Raw genomic sequence first — 25,324 nt, forward strand, 5'->3', positions numbered from 1 at the left:
GGGCGAGCATAAATAAAAGTTGTTTCCAATGCTTATCTGCTTGATATTGCAAATGACGCTATCAGTTATAAAGTAAAAGATTAATTTTATAAAGGAGACTTTCATATTGAAACGCTACAGAATTATAGAATTTCACTGCATGGTTAAAAAAAAAAAGAGTTTGAGAACGCATTTTACATCAGCTTGCATTAACATATGAAATTGTTTTAATAACTGCTTAAAATACTGTCAAAGCCTTTGCAACAGATCACACCTTCTCATCTTCGCATCATCTTCGCAACTCAACTTCTCATCATGGCCAATGAATGAACCCTGACCTTGTGGCCTGCAATCACCACAGCTGAATTTGCTGCTACAATGAAGACCATTCACTCTGAGCTCCATCTGATCCCTGCTCCACCTTCACTAAAGGACTTTAACCGATCAGTGAAGCACTAACACCCACCCTCATTACCTCAGCTAAAGTTCGGGAAACTTGGAAAAATTCTACTATCATCACCCTCCTCAAGAAACCAACCTCTGACCCATCTCCCTTTTACCATACCCCGCAAAGGTCTTAGAGAAACTAGTAAACCAACCTCTTACTAACCACCTCAGCAACCACCAGATAGTCTATGGCATGCTGTCCAGACTCAGGCCCAACCACGGTAGAGTAACAGCACTCTTTGCTGCCTCAGATGACATCTGCGTGATCCTGGATAGAGGAGACATGGCAGCGCTCATTCTCCTGGACCTCTCTGCAGCATTTGGCATGGTTTCACATCCCATCCTCATCAGGTGGCTGTACAAGATTGGCATGCAAATACTTGCTCTCCCCTGGATCTGCTCCTTCTTACCAGACCAAACACAAGCTGTTAGCTTGGCACCTTACTTCTCGGAAACCAGCAAATTCATCCGCGGAGGGCCTCAAGGATCATCGCTCAGTTCCACCCTCTTCAATGCATACATGGTTCCTCTGGCCAATATCCTTGCACACAACATCAACATGTAATGTATATAAGGGCTGGTATAAGCCTGGAGCTTCAACATTCCAATGATTGTCTTTGTTCACAGCTGTGGCTGTGAACAAATGTTTCAGGGAGCCTGAGGGGATTTCAATCCCCTCGGGCTCCCAAAAGACTTTGTTTTATTTGTTAGAACAGTCTGCCCTCTAATGGCAGAATGTTCTAATAGCCTTATAGCCCTTCGTAGCTGGGCTATACTGGCTATTAAAGTCCTGCTCTCTTGTGTGTTAAAGGCCGTCACTGAACAGCCTGTATACCCCGCTACGGCAGGCTCTACGGCTATAATAGGTACTTATATAGTGCACGGCTACTCCACAGAGTGTCCTCTCTTATGCAGATAACACGCAACTTATACTCTCCCTCTCAGACAAGACCCCTACACAAGAACCAAGGTCACTACCTGTATGACCAAAGTCACTAACTGGATTAAAGTACACAGTCTCATGCTCGACTCTGACAAGACAAAAATAGTGACCTTTGGCAAGAGCTGCTCATCGTGGGACTCCAACTGGTGGCCGGCCGAACTTAATCCCACACCCACAACCCATGCCATGAATCTCAGAATAATCATGGACAGCAAACTGGGCATGACTGCACATTTCAACACAGTCACTGGAACCTGCTTCCACACCGTGAAGATAAAGCAGAAGATCTTCAATTAGAGCCCCATCAACACAAAAAAAACGGACACGCATGCCATAGTCACAAGCAGGTTGGACTATGGAAACACCCTCTACACTGGGATCATGGAGCAATGGCAACCAGACTCACCCTCAACATCATCCCACACAGAACCCACATCACAGCACACCTCAGGGAACTACACTGGCTCCCGATACACAAACACGCTCAATTCAAACTACACACTCACACATTCCAGGCACTACAAAACTGAGGCCTCCTCACCTACCCGAACAGTTGCATCTCCCTTCCACCAACCATCCAGACAGCCCCACTTTGCAGGACTCAACTGGCACAGATCCCATGCATATACACAACCAGATCAGGAGGACGGGCGTTCTACTAAAATGTGGAACAATCTTCTACTCCATATCAAAGTCTTCGCCTATATTCTTGAACTCCACATGAAGCTGAAGCCCTGGCTTTTCAATGACCCAACCTACCATAAGGAAGGCTAGGCACACACACACCCGGTCTGCATCACAATTTCACCCATGCACTTTATTTATATTTAAATATTTTTTATTTCCTTGCTTCATGAAGTTGTTTTATTTATTTATTTAAAGAGTTTGATATAGCACTGGCAAGACCCACAGGTACCAGAGCACTTTACAAACATTTGATTGTTAAACATTGTCAAAGTCAGTGTTGGATAAAAATAGGTTAACGAGTAGAGTATTTTTTGAAGTCACATCGGTTAAAGATTATAAGTTACAGAATAGAGTCTTTATAAAGTCAGATCACAGCAATTCCTAGAGTGGGACAAACAATGTGAAATTTGATGAGGGGGTTTCATTTGGGATTCAGGTTGTGGATGGGAGTTACAGCCAGAGGTGCTGATTGAGATGATCTTTTAATTGTCCTTTGAAGTTCATGAAGGAGGGGTTCCTACCGTGCCAGTGAGGGTGGCGTTTCCGTAGTCCAGTCTTGAGAGAACCAAAGCTTGTGTGACAGCTATTAGATCATTCTGGGGAGGAAAGGCTTGATTTAATGTAGGAGTTTTAGGTTGGAGAATGCATTCTTCGTAGTATTTCTGTAGGTGTCGTTTCATGCTCAGACTTAGGTCCAGGGTGATCCACACAGAGTTGACAGAATCGGGCAGAGACAGTTTGCAGTTTAAAGCATCAATGGTATTTATCCATTCTTGGACGTGGGTGGTCTGGCCCTTGTTTGTTAGGATGAGAATTTCTATCTTGCCTTGGTTGAGTTTCAGGTGGTTGTGTGCTAACCAGATTCGGACTTTAATATGCATAGTATTTAGTCATCTTAAGTCCTCAGTTGAGGATATTTTCTAGAGCTGGGTGTCATCAGCATAAAGGTGGTATTATTTTGGCTGACTTCCTTGCTTTTCTCTCTTCTATGTATACTTTCTGGTTCATCACCTCCTGTCATGTCTTACACCAACAAAATGGTATTGTCGCTGGTCAGCGCTATACACCTTATTAATCTTGCATAGAAATACCAACGCCTTATGTTGCCCCACTTGCATACTGAATCCATAATATATCACAGATCCAACCCTGGTTACTTAAGGCTACAGAACATGCTGTAAGTGAGAAAACAGATCTGTATGTATAAAAGTAATTCAGTGCCAACCACCTGACCCCCTGGTCCAACGTCAACGACGACGAGACACGCAAGGTCATGAACTCCATCCACTCAGGATCTCCGTCTGACCCATGCCCACACCACGTATTCAACAAAGCAGGTGCTGCCATCACACCTGAATTACGGAAGGTCATCAACATCTCCTTCGAAACAGCGACATTCCCGGAAAGCTGGAAGCACGCCGAAATCAACGCCCTCCTCAAGAAGCCCAAAGCGGACCCCAAGGACCTCAAGAACTTCCGGCCCATCTCCCTGCTCCCGTTCCCGGCAAAGGTCATCAAAAAAATCGTCAACATGCAACTGGCCCGCCACCTGGAAGTCAACAACATCCTGGACCCCTCCCAGTCCGGATTCAGACGAAACCACAGCACCGAGAGTGCCCTCATCGCCGCTACAGACAACATTAGGCGCCAAGTAGACAACAGCGAAACATCAGCCCTCATCCTCCTGGACCCGTCAGCCGCCTTCGACGCGGTCTGCCATCGCACTCTAAAGACACGCCTACTAGAAGACGGAATCCAAGAGAAGGCTCTTGACTGGACCACGTCCTTCCTCTACGGAAGAACCCAGAGTGTCCGCCTCCCACCCTTCTGATCTGAAGCCACCGACATCATCTGCGGCGTCCCCCAGGGCTCATCCCTCAGCCCAAAGCTGTTCAACGTCTACATGGCCCCCCTCGCACAAGTGACCCGCATTCACGCCCTCAACATCATCCCCTACGCCGCCGACACCCAGCTCATCCTATCCCTCACCAAGGACCCACACACCGCCAAAACCAACCTCTACGAGGGAATGAAGGCCATCGCCGACTGGATGAGGAGCAGCCATTTGAAGCTGAACTCGGACAAGACGGAGGTCCTCATCCTCTGACCCACCCCCTCAGCCTGGGACAACTCCTGGTGGCCAACCACACTGGGAACAGCACCAACACCCACCGACCATGCACGCAACCTAGGATTCATCCTCGACTCCTCCCTCTCCATGTCGAAGCAAGTCAACGCGGTCTCCTCCTCTTGCTGCTACAACACCCTCCGCATGCTCCGCAGGATCTACAAGTAGATCCCCACCGAAACAAGAAGAACGATGACGCAGGCCCTCGTCAGCAGCAAATTGGACTATGGCAACGCACTCTATGCAGGAATCCCAGACAAACACCTACGACGACTACAACGCATCCAAAACGCCACCGCCTGACTGATCGGCAATGTCCCCTGCCGCAGCCACATCACCCCCCACCTGAGAGACCTACACTGGCTCCCCGACGACAAGTGGATCACCTTCAAGCTCCTCACCCACGCACACAAAGCACTCCACAACGCCAGACCAGCCTACCTGAACAGCAGACTCAGCTTCCACACCCCCAACCGCCAGCTTCGCCCTCGCAGCTGTCCCCCGCATCCAACGAACGATCTCCGGTGGCATATCCTTCTCCTACCTCGCCGCCAAGACCTGGAACACCCTCCCTACCCACATACGTCAGACTCAAGACCTTCTCGCCTTCAGAAGACTCCTCAAGACCCGGCTCTTCGAGCAGTAGCAGCATCCCCCACCCCTCCCCTCAGCGCCTTGGGACCCTTACGGGTAAGTAGCGTGCTTTACAAGTACGCTGATTGATTGATTTAATCAATTAATGCATCTTTTTACAATTTTAAAAGCCATAAAAGAAACAAGCGATATATCATAAAATGGTAGCCGGAGCAACAGGCGAGCAAGAGGCAGATTAAAGTGCTTACATTTTTAACAACCAGCAATATAGCACAGCTTAAAACATAGTGTGTGTGTTAACACAGGAACAGACAATCGAGACAAAGTGCATACAGTCAAAACGAGGCAGCTTTTGAGTGAGTTAAATAACATTCCTCAGCCTAATGGTACGTTAGTTGGATAAGGATTATAAAACATTAATTTCAGGGTGGTGCAAGTGTAGGATATCCCAAGGATTTACAGCTATGAACAACATCAAAAATGTCCAATGGTTCGCTATGATTCTATATGTTAAAAGAAGTGCTTAAGTTGTGCCTGTGGGTTTCGGTGCTCGGCACGTCACTTAATTGTCAGCACCGGCTCTAGTGACAGCCCACCACATGGTGGCGTTGTCTTATTTTTATACTGAGATGAACCTAGCAACCGTGTTCATTAATTTAATATACACTGAAAACGAATAAAACCAGCCACTCAAGCCTTTATTGTAGCTTTGTGCGGCTGAAAATCGTCTGAATTGTCAAACTTATAGGGTATCGAGGCTTAGGTGTTATGTTGGTGCTGCCAGGGGCAATGGGTATTGCAAGCTGCTGCTGCCTTCCAAGATGGGCCCGGACACTTAATTTTCTACGAACTAAGCACTGGTTAAAAGCAGAGGACACCATGAAATTAACAAATAAACACTGCACCTTCGATCTAGTCCCAGTAGCCTAAAGTACCATAAATGATAATTGAGGCCAAGATGTCAACCATCCATTGTTTGCCGATTTGAAAAAAGCCGCAAACTCAAGCAATCATCAGGGTAGCCTAAAAACCGCAAACAGAAAAACGCATCCTGACACTTTTGGAACTTAGGACACTTTAAAAGAGGCTTTAAATATGATATAAGATAGTGTTAAAAGTTGAAAGAAGAAGGTCAAGGGTATCAACGATGGATGAGACGTCCAATCACATAGGAACGGAAATGCGGTGCTACCAGAGGCACTTTGATCCTCCCAAAAAACACAAAAGCTGCCAAACCGTGCCTGCTCTAAAACAAAAGAGAACAGATCGTTTCCAGGGTATCAGATCCAAGGTTAAATACAGCACGGCATCCGGCACTGATAGCATAATAATATCTCTAACAGAACATTTATTACATTTTGTGAGTAGCCGAGTGCCTGGCTGAGTTCCTCAAATCGGAGATTACCAACCTGCTTATCTTCTTTGGTTACAGAGGAAGTCATTATAATACTTCGGACAAATCGATGTCTTTCAGTGTGCTTTGCACATCGCCCAGCCAGGGGATCAACAATTCTTACTCAAGCTAAAGGCAGTCGGGTATAACCTCCCTGTGCAGACTCGTCTCCTTATTGCCCAGATCTTAACCCACAGCAAAAGAGGGGCCAGCTTCACCTGCTCTGAGATACACTGTAAACGTAGCTATGAGTGGATAACAAAGTGGGAGCTGGTAGGAGGAAGACATAGGAGAAGGCTACTCATGCAGTAGTCTTCAATCTTTTGAAGGAGAGAGTTAAAATATCCCTAGACACCTGCTCCATTCTGAGCTGCAGAAACACATGTATGTACAGCTGGGGAGAGAAAGTAGCTATACCTACAGTCTGAGGGAGATTAAAGATTGCTCCTGTTGAACTACTAAGCTGCAAGCTGAAATAACTGATCTGCAAATGTCAGGCATCCAATGAATCAAAAACTACTCCCAGGTAAGAGAACTATTGACACAGCTCAAGGATTGACTGCACATCGAGGAGTTAGGGACGTTTCTCTTGCCTGGCCCATATGCCATATTGCGAGACGTCCCAGGATGCTTGTTTCCGGTCCAGGGAAGACATGGCTTGGCAGTTCGGGCTGGACTGTTCCCATTAGGCACAGGGTCAGACTGATTTGCATATGGCCATGTCTGAACTGGGGTGGCTGAGTGAGCTAAAGAATGGTGATGGATTAAACCCAGATCAGTTGACTGGGGGTGAATGTTTGATTTGCTCAAACACTCCGTCCATCATCCCCTTTTGTTTCCCAAAATTGGTGACTAGAACTATTTTCCTAATAAAGATGCAAAATGCTCTCTATGTTCATACCATAAGTATCACGTTATCTGCATAAAGTAATGCTGAGACCAGTGAGTTCACCATCTTTCGGACATCATTTGTGGCACTAACCATTGAGAAGCCCAAATCATTATTATAAATTATAAACAAAAGTGGGACCAAAATACAGCCTGGGCACACTTCTCTAGCTAATGCGAGGGTGTCTGACATTTCTCCAGATGGGCCGAATTGTACTTTAGCAGCTAGGTTCTTGTGCAAGATTTACAAGAACATTACTAGGACTTCTTCCACTCCCAACGCTGTTGAGAAGTCCATAAAGGCAAGGTACAGTGGACACCGACTGGCAACTGTATACTTGCCAATGATCAAATGCAAGTTTAGGCACAGTTCAATTGTACCATGCCTTGGTGGAAACCCCATACTGGTAGGAGCACAGGATGTTATTTTGGCTCTGCCAAAGCCTCAGGTGGTTAAATAACAGTCTTCCCAAGATCTTAACTGTACATTCAATAAGGGATATAGGGCGGTAAAGTGGTTCCCTTTTTAACAATGGGGACTATGATTGAAAGCGCCCACAAGTGTGGAGTCCACTTGCACAGCAAGTTATTAAATGGAATTGTAAGCAAAGGGCCCCATCAAGTGAGGTTATATTTTATGAGGTCCACAGAGACCCTACCTGGCCCTGGAGATTAACTGTGCGGTCTGAGCCCAATGGTCTCCACCACTTCAGACAAGGTGACAAATTTGATGCGTTGCACAATTTATCGAAAAGAACCTCTCCTTAGATTCCCTCTCCCGCAGGTTGAGAAATATTTTTGAAGTGTCTGACCCATTCTAAACCGGGTACATTGTAGCTCAAGATAGGATTAGATGGAGAATCCTGTTGCCTAAATCTTTGGACTGTGTCCCAGAACACTTTTCTGTTCTTAATGATCGCGGCCTATTCAAGGCGTTCCTAATCTGTTGTAAGCAAATCTTTCCTTCTTAACTGTATTTATTTATATTTATTTCATTTTGAGGCTGCACTAACCTCTAGTGGGCATCTTGTTTTGCTAGTCAGGGCCGCCATCAGACGGCGACGGTTCGCTAAGGCACAATGGCTATCAAACCATCTCTGGCTTTCATGGGCATGCCTAACAGGCTGCTCTTCGTTCATGTACATAACTCTTCATAATGGACTAGTATAGCTTCTCAGCTCACATCAGCCAAACAGGTCAAACATATATAAGGGTGCTTCACCATAAGGCACCTGAAAGAGGCCCCTGGTTCCTTTAGATGCCAAGTAAGCCTTAAACCACCATTGGAGGGTTGTGCAGGCAATAACTTAACAGTTTTTTTTTTTTACTGAGCACTGTAAAGTGCCCAACCACAACTAGAGCATTATGGTCCCTCCACTCTGTTTCTATTAAAAACACCCAGAGAAAAATAAGTCAAGAATATTCTTGTTACATAAATGTCATCAATGATCGTAAGAACAGCGGTTTCCTCTAAATAAAGGCAAAACAGGTCCAACCCCAGCAAACATTTGGACAATGTCAACTAGGTCAGCTGCGGCTATATGTTGGCCTAGTTCCATCTTTCCATTGCCCAGTGTCCAGATATATCTTTCAGACTCCTTTACCCCTCATTAATTTAGCATTGAAATCCCCACACAGAATGTAGTTGGGTGGGGTCAAAGACCCCGCTACTAAAGGTTTCAGAGTTTCAGATAAGTTAAAAAGGAAAACGATTCAGTAAAGTAAGTTCACACAGTGTTGGAAAAATCATTGTAATAGAAATTAATAAAAAAATCAAAGAGCTAAAATTGTCCTTAATTAGCAGGGCTTAAAGGCCTAACATTTCGTGTCTATTATATATACATGTACATATGTCACTGTTAATATCCAGGCAAATCCAGACTGAAAGGCCGCTCTTTGCCCTGACTCGTTGGGAGGGGACTGCAGGGCTGTCATAATTGGCAAAGTCGACAAGGCTTCATATCGATTTTCCACAGGAATTGATATCTGGTCGACGGGACAATATGAGATTGAATGTCAGACCATGCCAATTGCAAGTCTTGTCGCACTGAATTAATCAACCCTGCTTACAGAACTTCTTGCTTCAATCATAGGGTTTGGATGGTCATAATTGACCAGATGAGCTAACTGGTTAGGTTTGTCAAAAATACCCTAGCAGGAGTAGAGCTAATTTGCAGCAGGCAGGAGCCCTGCTCATATTTTGGAACTGTATTCTTTGTACCAAGTGAGGGGGCTGAACATTAACTAGAACTCAGTCATTACAAATATCATTAGGGCTGGCCCCTAGTCATCTGACCCTACGGGGCATCAGAATATCTCCCGGGCAAGAAAAAAACAAGGCCTCTAATATGCACAAGCCAATTCAGAACTATTATATTGTTTCTCATGCGTCTCCCTGGACACTGACATGGAGGGGGTAAGGGGGTGGGCACTCCGATAATGTCTCCCACATAAAGGCAGGCAGTAGGGCCGAGGTTGATGGTAACATGCATGGAGTTTAGAACCGCCTTGCTCTTGTTTCACCCTACCCTGATAGGTTTTAAAGATTTATGTATACCACTTTGGTTAAAATTGCCCACTCTTGGTTATGACATTTGTGACCTCGAGTACAAATTGCTCCCAGACAGCTTGGAGGAGGAATTGGCACAACTACTGCTAAGCGGCAGTACCATTACTCCCCCTGGTAAAGTCTGAGCTCAAAGGGCTGGTTTTATCATGTGTGCTTGCAAACGACCTCAGTAACATCATCCTGTAAAAGGAGACTGCAAAGAAAGGGCTGCAAGCAGTGCTTCCACAGTTTTTAAACGCTTGAGTAAAGTTAGAAGCTCTGCCTGCAACAATACTTTAAATTTGGTGGAACAGGTATCCACAAGGCTCCGTATATGAAGAGGCGACTGAGTGGAGGTAGTTGCAATCTCCTTGCAAAGTTGGAGAAAGGTGGGGTGGGAGCAGAAGACGAGTCTGGCTAGGACCCTCTCTTTGCTGAATATGGATCCCTGATTTGATGATCACATTGGGCAAACCACCAATGGGGTCCAATACACAAGCCAGAGGGTTAAGACGAAATATCAAATTTCACGTCAAACACCTTACAGTGAACCACCAGTAGGGCCCTGACGGCATGCACAGGCTTTGTCCACGTGCGTCCTATGCTACTGGACCCTCACAGATTTCTGAGACTTACAATCCCTCTCATTGATCCTTCTGGTGTTCTGGTATTCAATAATCTCCAGTCAGGGGTATTAGTTGGATTTTTAAGCAAAATGTAGTGCAGCGCTTAGTAGCTTAACACATGGCTCTTCACGGACTAAATGTGTAATGCTTTATTAAACCTTTCAGCTCGGGGGCGTGGCTAGCGACCAGTCAAGATGGCCGCAGCTTAACGGAGCTCTGTGGCCACCGGGGCCTTCCCTTCAATATCCGAACACTTATCCTGAGCAAAAGCAGTGCTGCGCGTTAGAATCTCCTGCAAGGAAGACTCCGACGCAGGAAGAGACGATCCGGAACACTGGACTCCCCGAAATCAAGGAGTTAGACAGCGGAGAACTTTGCGGCCTACAACAGACGCCGGAGCCGGGGACTAAAGTTGGTGGCAGACCCGGGAACTTGCAGTGAAACACGGCGGTAAGATTACAGATCGCCGGGGGCGCAGCCTGATCCGCGACGGGCCATAATACCAGGCCCTACACATACTGCGGCCATACAGTGGAGACTCATGCACACAACTGGGAAACCTTTTATCTACTCCGGCGACGGTGGAGAGAGGCCCGCGCGCGACTGCACCGCAGACACCACGAGGCTCAACTACGGCCTCTGACTACCGGTAAGCGGGGTGCAACGTGCGGGCCCATGAATAGAGACAGGGACGTACGAGTAGAGGCAGGGAGGCGGGGTGGGGGGTATGGATCTTGAGTTCAGGGAAGGTTAATTGTTTAGGTTGAACAAAGCGATACAAAAGGGGATGATGGACGGAGCGTTTGAGCAAATCAAACACTCACCCCCAGTCAACTGATCTGGGTTTAATCCATCACCATTCTTTAGCCCACTCAGCCACCCCATTTCAGACATGGCTATATGCAAATCAGTCTGACCCTGTGCCTCATGGGAACAGTACAGCCCGAACAATTGTTTGTTTAGGTTACCAGTTGATTGTTCAAAAATCTCTCAATGGAATCTTGCTAATGTTGGCGCAGAATGTACACACACAAATCGGATAGATGGCGACAACACTACCGTATGTTTGCATGCATGACAGGCTCTTTAGATCACACTATGCAGTGAACACAATGGCTGTAATGTTTCCAAGTTACACACACTATGTCCTACACTAGGAATCAACACACCAGCTCTCAGTTATCACGATCACAAGGCCCGCCCCTGTCCATAATATCGTGGAATGTAAATGGATTAGGACACAAAATCAAGAGGGGACTGGTATTACAGTATTTAACCCCTTCAGTGCTAATGACAAGGGTAACTCGTCATGTAGGGCCCATTGATTTCAATGGAAAGTCAATGGACCTACATGCACACCCCTTAGCAGCCAAGTGGTTAAAGCGGAAAGGCCCTACCGTAGCGTTACTCCAAGAGACACACTTAATGGGAACGGCCTGTAAGGCGCTTGATCGTTGGGGCTTCAAAATGGTTGCTCACGCGGAGTTTACATCGGGGTCCCGAGGGGTCAGTATATTGATACATAAGAACGCCCCATTAGTGGTTAAAAGGACTTGGACTGATGATCAGGGGAGATTCGCTGCATTATCCTGCCAATGGGAGGGGCGAATCTATAACATGGTCTCAGTGTATATTCCCCCAGCACTCCACCAGACAGCCTTCCAAGACCTGGGGAAACTCCTAATTGACCGTCCTGAGGGAGAACTGATCATAGGTGGGGACCTTAATACAGTAGTAGATGTGGCTGTAGACCGCAAACCACCTAGGGAGGCAAACAGATCCAATCAGGCCCTGAGGGAGTTTATGGATGCGATGGGTTTAACTGACATCTGGAGACTAAAACACCCCATGGGACATCAATACACATTTCTTTCAGGGGCGCATAACAGTCTCTCCCGCATAGATTACATCCTGACTCTAGCGATCGCACCTGAACGGGTACGAGAGATCGAACATTTACCGAGAGGCATCTCTGATCACTCACCTTTACAACTTGTATACACTACCCAGCCCCCGGAAGACAAAGGGTCTACCCGCTTACCCGGGATACCTAAAGAAGCAGAAGATTGCCAAGGCCCTTTTCAGCTCTACCAAACAATATTTCGCCGAAAACACACAGTCGGTGGATTCGCCTTGCATTCTATGGGAGGCGTACAAGTCCGTAATTAGGGGTCAGGCCATATCGACCATTACAAGCCACAAAAGGGAAAACAGGGAACGTCTAGATGCCCTAGAGGAGGCAACACAGAAGGCGGAGGTGACGCATGCCGCAAACCCCACAGATACCACAGCACAAGACCTGAGGTTAGCGTCCCAAGAATATAGAGCTTATGCGTGGGAAATGGCCAAAACAAGATACACAGACACCCTGCACAGAATATACGAATTGGGGGACAAAACGGGGAAAATGCTAGCATGGTTGGAGAAGAGGGAGAAGGCGAATAGGTTGATTGCACAGTTGACATTAGAGGACGACACAGTAACGACTGAACCCCAAATTATAGTGGACGAGCTGGCAACATATTACGAGAAGGTTTATACACTGCACGCCACAACCACAATAGAGGAAAACATGCAATTCCTACAAGATATAGTGATGCCTACTCTGCCACTGACTGACATGCACGAACTAAAAGCAGATTTTACAGCCGAGGAATTGCGGACTGCGCTAAATGCACTCCATACGGGGAAAGCAATGGGACCTAATGGTCTACCTGTAGAACTGTACAAAAGGGTGGCAGACACCGTTACGCCACACTTACTTAATATGTATAACGAATGCCTAGAGCAAGGCATGCTCCCCAGGGACCAAAGATTAGCTACGATTGTGGCAATTCACAAACCCGGTAAACCGGCAAACTCAACTTCCTCCTACCTTCCGATATCCCTGATAAACGCAGAGGCAAAATTGTTAGCTAAAGCACTGGCACTCAGGCTACAGCCCCATCTTAAATTGTTGGTTCATCCAGACCAGTCTGGCTTTATGCCTGGTCGAAACACCTCCCTTAACTTACGCCGTCTGCATGGCGTGCTGGCCAGGACACACACGCTCCGAGAAGATGAGGCAATCCTCTCATTAGATGCCACAATGGCGTTTGACCATGTGGAATGGCCGTTTCTATTCACGGTACTTCGAAAGATGGGGTTTGGCCCAAAATTCTGTAGTTGGATTAAACTGCTATACACAGCACCCCTAGCACAAGTGGTAGTGAATGGCCGCATTTCAAGGGAATTCACGTTAGGGAGGGGGACGAGGCAAGGCTGTCCTCTGTCTCCCCTCCTCTTTGCCCTGGTCCTAGAACCACTCGGAGCATGGATACGGCAGGCTCCTTCAGTACGCGCAATAAAATGGGAGGCGGATTGGGAAGACCAGATATCGCTCTACGCGGACGACGTATTGATATATTGATATATATAACATCCCCGACGGAGTCTCTGGAAGCCCTACTCGATATCCTCACAGAGTATGGGACAATGTCAGGATACACTATTAATTGAAAAAGTCACTGCTTTATAATCTACATGGCCTTACACCCAGAATTCCATCGGGATGGAACGTCTACTGGAGACGGGTGTTCCTATTAAAGATGAAGAAAACGGATCGCGTGTTGTCTACACGGTGATCCGGTTTACAGGCACTGAGGAACGGGCAAGCCTACGGAACAGTAAGGAGCTGACCAAAGGTTTGCGGGTTCTAAGGGGGAGGACGACTGGCACCCTATAGGGCTTTCAGTTTTTCTAAACGAGCATAGTCTGTGTGGAGAGAGCCGGTAAAATGGAGGGACGCGCCTTAGTCTGTGGCAGCGAGAGGAAAGTTTACTCTGTATTTTTCCTCTCATTTCAACGCAGGTTGTGCTCCCGGGATACCCTCCTGCCGGACATCATTTCTAGTTTGTATATTATATAAACTCGGTGAGTACAGAGTGGGTACTATCTACCATGCATTAAGTACTGTGTGACTACAACATCGACACTCCTCACCGCATTTTCTGAAATATGATGTTGGAGCTGAGAGGGGGCATTTGGGAACAACTTCGGAGATGCAATGTTATGATATGTGATACACATGTATATTTACAGCACTGCAAAAAAACTTTAGATTTGTTTGTTTCTTTTAGCATTACTATATCCAGGGGATTATATGCCATATTGGGGATAGGATCCTAAAGGGAGAATATCACACCTTTGACCACAGGGGGAACACAACCAGTGGTTTTAAAATACGGTGATGGGATAAGAAATCAACCAGATCAACAGCATGATTATACTAGCTATGTTCTGTGTTTTTGTGTTCCCAATTTAGTTCATGTTCTCCTATATTATTGGGAGGACTTTCCACACGTGACCAACAGGGCCAGGATCTAGCTAGACCGGCTCAAGTTTGTTTGTGGCAAACCAACCGAAATACGGTGGGGCCATAAGAGGTACTGGGAGCGACACTAGTCCTGAAGAAGACCGGGGTGACCTTTGCAGGCACAGTAAGTCGGTCGAAACATGTTGACACTAGCAGTACCAGGAGGGGTGTTTTGAGAAACTTCACTTTTCTCTTTTAGACACTACCCATCCTCTTTCTCATTTTTTAGGCCTGGTGGAGGAACCGTATAATAAAGTTTGGTTTGGTATCCTCAAACCAGTTTTAAACCACATCCTTATTAACTGCACTTTATGTCGCATCACTAGTTCCAGTCACTTGGTGATATGCACTGCTGTATCACTTTGTATGTTATGTGTTGAGTTCTGTGGTCTTACGTTGTGTGTTTTTTTGCGTTTTTTATTATTTTTTTCCTCTCCCTTATGCTCCGCCCTGAGCTACACCAGGGCGTATTGTAAGCAGGCCCAATGATGAAGCATGTCACATACTTCGGTGTGTGAGTGAGGGCAGTTTTTCAAAACAGATGATTTTTTCTGTTTTGTTATATGTGTTGTGTTGTGCTCTCCACCCCTTAAAGTGTGTTCAATTACAAATAGCGACCAGAGGATTTAAATATTTGGGCATATATGTCACCCCGCAGGACCCTATCTTTCTGGAAGAAAACCTGATGAGACCTCTAACGAGGCTCAAAGCGGATGTTAAACACTGGAGATCCCTTCCGCTGACAATGCTGGGACGAGCGGCACTATTCAAAATGCTCACACTCCCTAGATTCCTCTATGCGCTCCAAAATACCCCATTCCAGGTTCCCCTCTCCTACTTTAAAGCAATTGAAGCAGAAGTCTCTTCGCTGCTCTGGGACGGTAAACCAGCTCACATAGCGCAAGACAAACTGGTGCGTAGCTGGTACGACGGAGGAGTAGCCTTACCAAACGTTAAATCATATTATCGGGCCGCGCAACGAATGGTAATAAACCAATGGATTCATGTCCCGCAGGATGAACCAGCATTCAGATTAGACAGAACTCTGCTACCAGCAGACCGTTTAATGAAAGCCCTCTACACCAACAAGAGGAAACACAAACTAGCAGGGCCAACGGCACACACTGTTAAAATTTGGCATACTGCACAAAGGGCGTTGGGTTGAGAAGGGGTGCTGACACTGGCAACCCCACTATGGGAAACTCGCAGTCTGGGCACCTTAGCGAACACAAAAGGCTTTAGACAATGGGACCTAATAGGTATCTCCAAAATCGGTGATCTCTGGGTGAGGGGAGAGATCCTTACCTTTGCAAGTCTACAAGAGAAATATGGGATGGCGGACACTGAACTCTATCGTTATGGCCAAATTAAAAACGCACTTCGGAGTGCAATCCCCCTGGGCAGCGAATTAGCAGAATCCTCCCTCCTAGAAGATAGAATACTTACGGACTACATGGACAAAAAAGCCATATCACAGACCTACCGTAAACTAATTAATAATCAACCTGACCCCATGGTGAAACTGCGGAGGAAGTGGCAAACGGATGTAGAGGATCTAGAGGACTCAGACTGGATAGATGTATTGGCATCGGCGCGTGAGGCGGCAATACCATCTAGATTCAAACTTATACAGCTCAAAATACTACATCGCGTCTATTACCCCCGCACCACCCTGCACAAACTCGGACGAACAATCGATCCGCTCTGCCTCAGAGGCTGCGGGCAAATAGGGACATTTTATCATATAATCTGGGATTGTCCCACCATCCAGGTATATTGGGAGAGAGTAATGAATGAGATCTCGGAGGTGGGGGAGGCAGAGGTCCAGCGAGACCCCAGATGCTGTCTACTGAATGTTTGGCAACCTACTGACCTAAACCGGGCATTGCAGAGCTGGGCTAAACTCGGAATGACTATTGCAAAATGCAACATTGCACAGAATTGGGGATCCGGGGTATTACCCACACAGTAGCAGTGGGAAAATGACATGGACGCTGCCATGGTGGCAGAAAGAGCAGTGTACACACCAAAGGGTGTCCCAAAAAATGGTCTAGAGTATGGGGAAAATTGAATGATTTCCGAGGGAATATCTGTGATCCTCCGCAAATGACATCTACTCCGGAAAACAGTCCATAAATATAGAGGGGAGCCAACAGACTGGGTAGTGGGTACGATTGAAGGGTGCAGACACGGGGGAGACACTGGGAGTGAGGGTGTTATCTGTTATAATGTTCTGTGTTATTTGGAGATGGAGACAAAACTGTCACGTATGCTATGCACTGTGATGTGTACCAATAATTTGCAGATGGGCATGTTTAATGTTCATTGATGACTAAATGTGTATGCAAACAAACTGATAATAAAAAATAAATTAAAAAAAAAAAAAAAAAAAACTTTCAGCTCATAGCTTTTTCAAGGCAACACCAAGACACTCCCAGTATTTCAGCGCTTTACAAAACCAAATAACATACTCATAACATAACAATTAAAACAGTCAAATATGTTGCATTCGCTCACCTACCCTTGGTAAAGGAAGCTGCATCCACCACCACCCACAGAATAACAGCCCCTCGTCCACTCTGGTAATTAACTACTTCTCAGTAGCAGAAGCTGAGAATATTAAGATGCAGAAGACCCTGAAGATCACGAAATCCAAAGGAAATCCTGGGAGTCCTGTTATGTTTTCATTACTTGTTTTGTTTTGTCCAGTTCCTAGCAACAAGGTTCTTCTGTTGGAATCCGGTATGTGGAGTCCGGTAGAGAAGCTTGGCGGAGGAGCGGAGAGGTTGACTCTGGGGGTCCCTTGATATACTATTCAATAAACTCATTTTTATCTTCAATTGGCTCCTGAGTTCTCACAAATGGCGACAAGGATGGGATGGATTTAATAAAGATAAACATCTGGAGAAGTTTACAGAAATTTTGAAGAGATTTTTTTTTCTTCTTGTATTTTAATACAAATTATAAAGAAGAAGACCCCCAGATCGCTCAACAACAAATCACAAAGGTCAGTGTGCGACTCTGACTATCTTATGAAAAATGTATTCATTAATCTGCGTGTGGATAGAAAACAACAAGAGTGTTGTGATTTAAAAACAACTGACTGTACCTGGCACATAGCTAATGGAGTGGATCGCGTGCTGAACCATAACTACGAGTTGTAACGACTGGGATCCACGGATATCGGAGGTAATGTGTCGGGACTGGTAGTGACGGCAGAGACATCCAGAGATTTTGGAGGTTGTTTCGATGTTGATTCGGGCCGAATCGCATTTCAGAGCGGAGAGAGACACGAGAAGTTGACATTGCCAGACGCGCGAGTACTGACGTATTAGGTGCGCGAGGCAAGTATCAGGAAGCAACGCGGCGCAGATTGCCTGGAAACAGCAACAGTTAATTGAGTAACTCGCCGAATGTCCACGCAAGAGACAAAGTGGAGCAGGTTGCCGGGGGACGACAACAGCTAGTTAGTGGCACTGTGGATTTTTACGTGAAACGGATTACGTAAACGTGTCACAAGGAAACGACGGAAGGAGCGCATAGAAGTATGCACACAGAAAGCTCAAGAGAGAGCCATCGAATTTCTAACAATTTTAAGCCTCGTAAGTGCAAGAAGCATTACGGTGCATCAAAGTGTTTTGGCTTTGCATTTTTTTTTTATAATTTGTGATTTAATCGATCGAATCTTCGAGGAAAAGGGTATAATAATTTGAATACTCACTTTTCAACGCGAACAAATTATTCAACATTACAAGACAAAAAGGATAGTTATATGACCATTTAGTAAGAGATTTTTACAACAAGGAGCATTGGTTAAAAAAAAGTATTAGCTGGAAGGGAATTTTGTATTTTCTTGTTTATGGGAATTATTTGTAAACTGTGTTCCAGTATACCGTGCGAATAACCACATAATAACCATATTATTTCCTTCTATATTACATCTGCATAATTATGGCCACACAATCTTCCATTCCTACTCCACCCACATTTCTTCCCGAACCTGGTGCTCCATGCAGGGATTGGGAAGATTGGAAGGAAGCTTTTACAACTTATTTAGAAGCAATAGGTGGTGATGTGTTTATTTCAAAAAGGAAACTAGCAATTTTAAAAGTATGTCTAGGCGTTGAAGGTAGAAATGTATTGAAACCTTTACCAAATGTCCAACCTAATGCTGTAAATGCTGACAATTCTTCTTCTGATGATGAAGAAGATGTGTATGAGATGGCTTTGAATGCTTTAGCCGACAACTTTGGTAAAAAAATTGAGCATCGTGGTCGAAAGACAAATTTTTCTCAAGTTCACAAAAACAGGGTGAGAGGATTGAACAATATGTAGCTGCATTAAGGAAATTATCTATCACCTGTAAATGTAAAGACCTGAGAGATGACATTATAAGAGATCAACTCATTAATAGGACTAATAATAAAAGGATTCAAGAAAAATTATTAGATTTAAAAGACCCTTCCTTAGAGAAATCTATAGAAATTGCTAGACGTATAGAAAATACCTCTAGATATGTAAAAGAATTATCGGAGAATAATTCGAAAACAGAAGCGGAGTATAGCAAGGTATGTGTATTGGATTCTAATTAATAAAAATCAGTCAAAACAAATAAAGATGAAAATAATACTATAAAAAAATAGAAGGAAATTACAGAAAAAATTGCTACAGGTGTGGTAGTTACAGATACAGTGCAGATACTATACAATGTCCCGCTGCAAAAAGTCGATGTTATAAATGTAAGAAAATTGGCAATTTTTCTCGTGTGTGTAAGTCTAGTGAAAACTCTAGTGGTAGTAAAACTGTAAATACCACGGGTGAATTCCAAACAGTGCACCTTAGAGACGAAGTGGATGAAGAGGAGGAAAGTGACATTGAAGTTATGGTAATAGTAAGTGTGAACACTTTACAAAACAATTCAAAAGATGTTTATCAACCTCCTAAGTGTGTAGTATACATTACAATTATGAAGTACACATGTGGGCAGATTCATGCTCTCCTTTTACTTTAACAGACAGAAACCATTGGAAAAGTATAGGATCCATATTTTTGATTCCCACGGATGTTGAACCACTCGGATATTGTGGTGTTAAATTACCGTTTTGGGATATTTTAATGCCAAAATACAATTCGAGAATCGTTCTATTGTAGGTAAAATGTATGTGGTTGAATCTGGAAGAAACTTATTAGGATGGAAGGAACAGAAAGGTTTAGGTATTATTTTAAATCCCAACCATCCCCAACAAGTATTATTAACATAGTGGTATAGACAACAAATGGGTGAAGGATTTCCCCAATTTGTTCAAGGAATAATTGGGATGTCTAAAATGGTTTGAACATCAAATAATTGTAAAGAAAGATGCCCAACCAAGTGTACACAAAGTACACAATGTACCTATGGCTTTGAGAGGAAAATTGAAGGAAGAGCTGCAAAGACTGTGTAAGGAAAAAAATCATAGAACCAATAGAGGCATCTGATTGGTTAAGTCCGATTGTGATCGCACACAAACGGCAAAATCCGCATGTGTGTGGACTTAAATGACAGCATTTGGGCGGATAGATACCCTTTACCACGCATAAAATGAAATGTCATGTGTCGAAGATGGTAAATACTTCACTACTTTAGACTTATCAAGTCTTTACCACCAAGTACGATTGCACGCTGATTCTAAACATCTAACATCCTTCATTACACCCGAAGGTGCATTTCAATTCATAAGGATGCCATTTGGTCTAGCATCGGCATCTGCCGTTTTCCAAAGGATAATGCAAAAGATATTGAAAGATGTTGAGAATGCTTTAGTATTCCAAGATGATGTGTTAGTTTGGGGTAAGGATGAGTTCCAACATGATGAAGTGCTAAAAATTGTGTTAATGAAACTCGAAATAGCCGGTCTCACAATAAGCTTAAATAAGTGTAGATTTTGCCAAGAAGATGTTGAATATCTAGGGCATACATTATCAGAAAGTGGAATAAAACCTAAATTAAACTTGGTGGAAGATTTAGAGAAAGCTCCATCACCAGTTGATAAAGATCAGTTAAGGTCATTCCTTGGCTTAGCTGAATATTATGCCAAATGTGTTCATCATTTTTCTAATATTGTACAACCCTTACATAACAATGAAGAAAGGTGTCAGTTTTCAATGGTCGGATGAATGCCAAAATGCATTCATGACAGTGAAAAAAGCTGTAGCTAATGCCACTAGATTGAAAGCATTTAATCCCCAACATAAGTCCATCATTGTAACTGATGCCAGTGGGTATGGTTTAGGGGCTGTACTGATGCAAGAAAATGATGGCCAGGAAGATGTAATAGCATTTGCATCACGCACATTGAAAGGTGCTGAACCTTCATATTCTACTATTGAGAAGGAGGCGTTACCTTAGTGGGGTGTGCAACATTTTCGTGTATATGTTTAGGGAACCAAATTTGAACTTCGCACTAATCATCAGCCTTTATTAGATCTTTTTACTACCTCAGGTGCAAGTAGAGCCACCCCATGAATAGCAAAGTGGTTGTATAGATTACAGGAGTATTCATTTGAATTAAAATACGTACCTGGAATAAGGAACATCAATGCTGATTGTTTGTCACGGTTACCTGTAGATGACAAACATGATAAAAGCAATGAAGATGACGACTTGTTAATTGCTAATGGGGAAGAATCTTATCAAGCCATTAGTGAACGTGAATGGAGGGAAGCAATTGATTTGGTTACATCGTTAGTCAAAGTGATAAAGGAACTGCCTTTGTTTGTAAATGGAAAAATAGATGAAGATATTGTCATGTAAAAGGATGTGTGGGATTAATTGTCAGTTGTTGATGGTATTGTAAGGCGTAGTGAGAAATTAGTGGTTCCAGTATCGTTGAGAGAAAAATGAATGGCTTTGTTGCATGAGGGACATGGAGGAATGTCCGCAGTCAAGAGGAAGGCCAGGATGGATTTGTGGTGGCCAAATATGGACAGAGATTTAGAAAGATTTGTGAGAGAATGCATATCATGCACCTGCAGTGACAAGTCTCATATTGTAAGAAATTCTCCTATTACACCTATGAGTTTGCCTGAGAGAGCATGGGAAACATTAGGTATTGATATTTGTGGTCCATTTGAAGCTTTAGGTGTAGTCGATAATTATGCATTAGTATTAATAGATTATTACTCAAAATGGCCTGAAGTGGTTTTTGTAACTGATGTAAAAACCAGTAGTATTATTTATTTTTGTGAAGAAATATTTTGTAGAGTAGGGTATCCCGCTGAAATTCTATCAGACAATTGTCCACAATTTATTTCCCATGAATTTGGTTAGTTTTTGAAAAAATGGGGTGTCAACATTTGAGGACACCAGTTTACCATCCAAGGGGAAATGGTTTAGTTGAGCGCTTCAACCCTGTGTTGGGGGAGCATATTCAATTGGCTACATCTATGAATAAGTGTTGGAGGACTCTAATAAAAAAAAAATTGTGAAACTATAGAACTACTTCTAATGCAGTAACGGCAGAAACTCCATTTTGTCTTCTAAAAGGCAGAATTCCTTGTACAGCTGCTGTGACTGCATGGATGGGCAGAGGTGGAAGGAAAATAGTGAAGGATGATGAAATACGTGACAAAGTGGACAATTATCAAAAGGGGATATCAGACAAGGTATAATGATAAAGTTAGCAAGATTCAGAGAATCATTGCTAAAGGTGACTTTGTTAGAGTGTGTCCAGACACTTTTGTAAAGAAAGGTAATTCCAAGTTATCTGATCCTAAAAAAAGTATTGGATGTTAAAGGGAATTTAATCAAAACATTGGATGGAAAATGGTGGAACATTTGCAAGGTTGTCAAATGTAATGATGGCGAGTTAAGATTTTGGTTTAAAGAAATAAAAAATTTCAAACAATGCTTTTGATAATTCCATGAGGGTTACCAGCACACGTTATAAGTTGAGACCTAAGAAGTACGATGACTATGTTTGTTCCTAAATTGTAGGTTATGTAATAAGGGAGATGTGTTATGTTTTCCTTACTTGTTTTGTTTTGTCCAGCTCCTAGCAACAAGGTTCTTCTGTTGGAATACAGTATGTGGAGTCCAGCAGAGAAGCTTGGCTGTGGAGCCGAGAGGTTGGCCATGGTGTCGCTTGATATACTCTTCAATAAACTCATTTTTATCTTCAATTGGCTCCTGAGTTCTCAAAAAGTCCCTCAAGGTTCCTTAAGAAAACTGCAGATCCACCAGGAAAAGAACAGGACACCGCCACCTAGTCTCTTGCACTTACCCTTATCCAAACAGATAAACAACTGCCCCTAACGTGACCATCAACACCACGTGGCAGCCACTGACCATCCGCAGCTCCGGCCGGCTCCCTGGGAACAAAGCACAAGAACAAGAACAAAGCAGCTGGCCATGCCCTGGGCAGCAATGGCAAGTTCAGGAGAGAAAAGAAATAGCTGTAGCTGCTCCTTAGTAGACTGCACAGGAGGGAGAGCAAGAGAAAAAACCCTACTGTAGTTACAGTGCAGCGCATTGCAGCGGTGCAGCATTCTTTTTCCGAATGTTTGCCGGACGGAGAGTCTCTGCGAGGGAGCACGACTGTTTCAAAGGTTTTCTCAATAGTCCCTGTGGTAGGCCATGAACGCAGCCCAGTGGTCGGCCGAAATACCAAAGGGTCCGGAGAGGGTGCCATCCACTAAAAGAAATTCATTTTACTGAATCATCAGTAAAATTGAACCATCAAGGAAACATCTTCAAATTTTTTAGGGATAAACCCAACACTAGAGAAACTCTTCTACATTGAAGACTGCAAAACATCAAAATAATTGAATTCATTTTGGTTGCAAGGTCTACTGCCAAGGTGATAAAAGATTCAGACGTTACACTTACGCTTCCTTTACACAGACGTTGCACTTCCAGGAGCCATTAGCACAGGGCACGCGACAGTTTCTACACACCAGATGGTTGCAGCTGCGACAGGTGTTTCCCTTGGGGCTTATACGGCCCAGTTTATCTTGGCATCGGGCACACGTTCGGTCAGTGTAACGCTGGCTGCCTCTTTTGGCTCCCTTTCTTCGTATCTCCAGGAGCTCATTTTTCAAACGCCTACTCACAAAAAAAGGGTAAAAGGGGATAAATATCACATTAGAGATTACTCACAAAGCCAGATAAAAAAGAGAAGACACTTTAGCAATGTGATTAAGAAATTAACCAAAAAACACAACTGCCCTTTGTATTTATTGCTGCACTCAAATAGACAGAAAGATGTTCCAGTATACTCTCTGTGCACCCGCAGCAAATAAAGGAATTAAACAAGGTTTCCCATTTAACAGCTTTAAAGGGACGAAATCTTAGGAAGATAGAAATCAAAATATCTTATTCTGTCAACATAACGGTTGGCCAAAATCACAGCCATGTATTTTGACCCCAGAGGGATAGTATTAAGTAGATGGCTCTGTTAATCTCATAACCCTTTCTAATTGACAGTTGTCAAGGCTGTGGCCATTGGAAATTACTGGAGATCAGCATGGTATTTTGAGCAGGGTATGATCAAAAGGTTAAAATCTGAATCTTTGACTTGAGGAGAATTTTTTCAAACCTACCCCAAGTAACTCAACACTGAAAAGTGGCCGTGAATGATTGTCCTTCCACTACAACATGTGTGGTAGTTTTACTATTTTAAAGACTGTGAAGCTACAAAAAATGTGTTTTATGGTGGCAGCAGAGGTTGAACTGCTCCCAGTGAAGTCAAGGGCTGCAAGCAAATGTATACAAGGAGCACCTCTGGGTAGAGTTCGTCCTTTATTTTTTAAACCTCAATTCTTTCATTGAGGGGCAGAACTCTCTAACCTGCTTCTACAAAAGTCGGAGTTGTTGGCTTTGTACGTATTTCCTGCTTGTGAGGGGGCCGTATACCATACCCCAGAACCAAACAAGCACTGGCAAAACCAATAGACATGCGTTGAACACCAGTGTTTTGGCAATTCTTGTTTTGTCATGGTTTTCGCAAAACTTTATCTTTCAGGAACCTGCTGGTCTCACATTAATCTAAACAAAAATATTGGCTAAGAGCAAAGATGTTGGTTTGGTCTCAAAAAAGCACGCCCTGACATACTACTCCTTGGCACTAAAGAGAACTTTTGTGTGTGTTGATGCACTCCTTGTGAAAGGCCATCAAGCCATAACTAAAATTTAAGTCAGCCAATGGCTGAAGTGGATTGACACATTGCCCCTTGATGCATGTTGAGTGGTTGTAAGAAAAATGTGAATGACAGGAACGCAGACTAATGGCCTCAGTCTGGTTGAAAACCACTATAGATAACATCAAAATGTCTTCGCTAACACAGACTTAATAAAGCCATTTGGTCTAGCATTGGCTGCTGAGAAAGAAGGAAAGGAAGAAAGAAGAAAAGAAAGAAGAAAATGAAGAAAGACTAAAGAAAGAAAAAAGACTAAAAAACAAAGAATGAAGAAAGAACGAAATTACGAAAGAAAACATGTAAGAAAAAGAACAAAAAAACAAGAAACAAACGACAAAGGTGAAAAAAGTAAAGACAGAAGGAAAGAAAAGAAAGTAGGAGAATTAAAGAATGAATGAAAGAACAAAAGGAAAGAACGAAAGAATTAAAGACGGAAAGAGAAAGAAGGAAGGAAGGCAAGAATGGAAGAAAGGGAAATAGTGAAAGAAGGAAGACATGAAAGATGGCAAGATAGAAGGAAAGGAAGAAGGAAGGAAGGAAGGAGAGAATGGGAGAGAGGAA

General features: G+C 43.9%; 1 protein-coding gene across 3 annotated transcripts in view; it reads right to left on the minus strand.

Annotated features, from left to right (window-relative positions):
* SYTL4 (synaptotagmin like 4) overlaps window positions 1-25,324 on the minus strand; it is a 964,177-nt gene that overhangs the window by 608,648 nt on the left and 330,205 nt on the right. For all 3 annotated transcript variants that reach the window (XM_078688458.1, XM_078688460.1, XM_078688459.1), the window contains one exon: window positions 23,454-23,669. In XM_078688458.1, the coding sequence (XP_078544584.1) occupies window positions 23,454-23,669 (216 nt within the window). The remainder of the gene's footprint in view (window positions 1-23,453; window positions 23,670-25,324) is intronic.

Source organism: Lissotriton helveticus, chromosome 4_1 (genome assembly GCF_964261635.1).
Source record: "Lissotriton helveticus chromosome 4_1, aLisHel1.1, whole genome shotgun sequence".
In the NCBI taxonomy this organism is placed as follows: Eukaryota; Metazoa; Chordata; class Amphibia; order Caudata; family Salamandridae; genus Lissotriton; species Lissotriton helveticus.